Source organism: Lampetra planeri, chromosome 66 (assembly GCF_965212315.1).
Source record: "Lampetra planeri chromosome 66, kcLamPlan1.2.h2, whole genome shotgun sequence".
NCBI classification, from domain to species: Eukaryota; Metazoa; Chordata; class Hyperoartia; order Petromyzontiformes; family Petromyzontidae; genus Lampetra; species Lampetra planeri.
In genome coordinates this window covers 496,528-498,340 of record NC_136172.1, presented here as the reverse complement: position 1 = coordinate 498,340, position 1,813 = coordinate 496,528, and the positions used below count along the sequence as shown (strand labels likewise).

Sequence of the window (1,813 nt, the reverse complement as noted above, 5' to 3'; positions counted from 1 at the left end):
CCCCCTCTCCTCCCCCCTCCAACTTGCTTATAAGGGATTACATCTTGAATCATTGCCTCACTTGATGCAGCTAATCTGGCTGTGACGGTCCCACCTGATGACGGGGGCTTGTGTTGCCTCCGAAACGTCGTGATTTTGTTTTATTTTATTTTATTTTCATTAATTTTGATGTTTTACCGACGTGACTTTACCGAAAACACCTAAGAATATGATTCCTTGCAGTCACGAAAGCTTCAAATCTAGAATCTCTCTCCGTAGTTGTGTGGAATTCTTTCTCCGGCTCCTCCGTTTTTTTCCTCCCTCCACGTTCACAAAACGGCCGTCTCGATATATTTGGCCGCCATGAATGTGCACGTGATGATAATTCACTTCGTCTGAGCTATCATTCCTGATAGCCCGGTCGCGTCTGACAACTATCTATATTTAGCTCGGTGGGCCTTACCTGGTCGAATGAAAAAAAAGCGAACTTTAGTTTTTAGTTCGTGGTTTAAATGCGGGTGTAGGCGAAGCGTGGTATGACAACGTTTTGCCCAAACGATCTTCTGAAAGCCTCCAGCGCCCACCTAAAACCCGCCACGACTTCGCCGCCCACTCTTTTCTCTTATCTCCCAGACATGGACTTCAACTCGTCCCAGAATGGCACCGTGGCAGTCGTCGTCGACCCCTCGTCGGACCTCATCTTCATGGTCACGCTCTTCCGAGACCCCCCCGCCGCTCGCTACTCGGCCTTCGTGGCCCTCCTCCTCATCTACGCCTTCACGGTGGCTGCCAACGCGACGCTGGGCCTGGTCATCTGCCTCGAGTCGAACCTCCACCAGCCCATGTACTTGTACATGGCGCTGCTGGCGATCACCGACGTCGTGGAGTCGACCAACGCTCTGCCGAGGATCATGGCCAACCTCGTCGCGTCGAATCTCATCCCCATTCCCGAGTGCATCGCCCAGATGTTCTTCTACCACATAGCCATCAGGGTGCAGTCGTTAATCCTCACCACCATGTCCGTGGACCGCTACGTGGCGATCGTCCACCCGCTGCGCTACCACTCGATCATGTCCAACGCGCTGGTCTTCAAGGCCTTCCTGGCGTCCGTGGCGCTCGCGGGACTGCCGATCTTCGGCTACGTGGCCGTGGTGGTGCGCCTCAACTATTGCCGCGTGAAGGTCACCTCCTCGCCCAACTGCCACAGCAGTATGCTCCGCAACCTGTCGTGCAGCGACATCGACTCCAGCGTAATCTTCAACTACATCAACATCATCTCGGGAATCATCTTACCCTTCCTCGTCATCGTCCTCATGTACCTGCTCATCCTGCTCGAGTGTCGCAAGCCGCATTTGCGAGAGGGCAAGGGTAAGGCCATCCACACGTGCGTCACGCACATCTGCGTGATCACCGTCTTCTTCAGCTCCATCCTCTTCACGTTCGTGAGTGGCCTCAATCTGCAAACCTCCATCTCTGGGGACCTGCGCTCCCTGCAGACCCTCCAGTACGTTCTGCCGCCAGTGCTCAACCCGGTCGTCTACGGCCTCCGCACGGCCGAGATCCGACGCGCTCTGGCCAGGCGCCTTGTTGGGCGCGTGGTGCCCGGTGAAACCAAGATGCTGCGGTCTTAAATCAATAAATGAGCATTTTCGTTCTCTTCTATCATGTGCACCAACAGGAGCTTGTGCACAAACAGGTCCACGTACACGTACTTTTCGTTTTCTCGTTTAGCCCTCCCCTCCCTTCCAATACCTTACCATGTGCACCAACAGGGGCTTGCGCACAAACACGTCTACGTTGACGTCTACGTACACCTCTATTAGCCCCGCCCCCC

The 1,813-nt window shown here is 54.7% G+C and overlaps 1 protein-coding gene across 1 annotated transcript; it reads left to right on the top strand.

Moving 5' to 3' along the window:
• The first annotated feature begins 614 nt into the window (after positions 1-614).
• Positions 615-1,610, top strand: LOC144737261 (olfactory receptor 8H1-like). Its single transcript, XM_078619981.1, has one exon. It carries the CDS (start codon positions 615-617, stop codon positions 1,608-1,610), a length of 996 nt encoding a protein of 331 aa, XP_078476107.1.
• Positions 1,611-1,813: the final 203 nt, after the last annotated feature.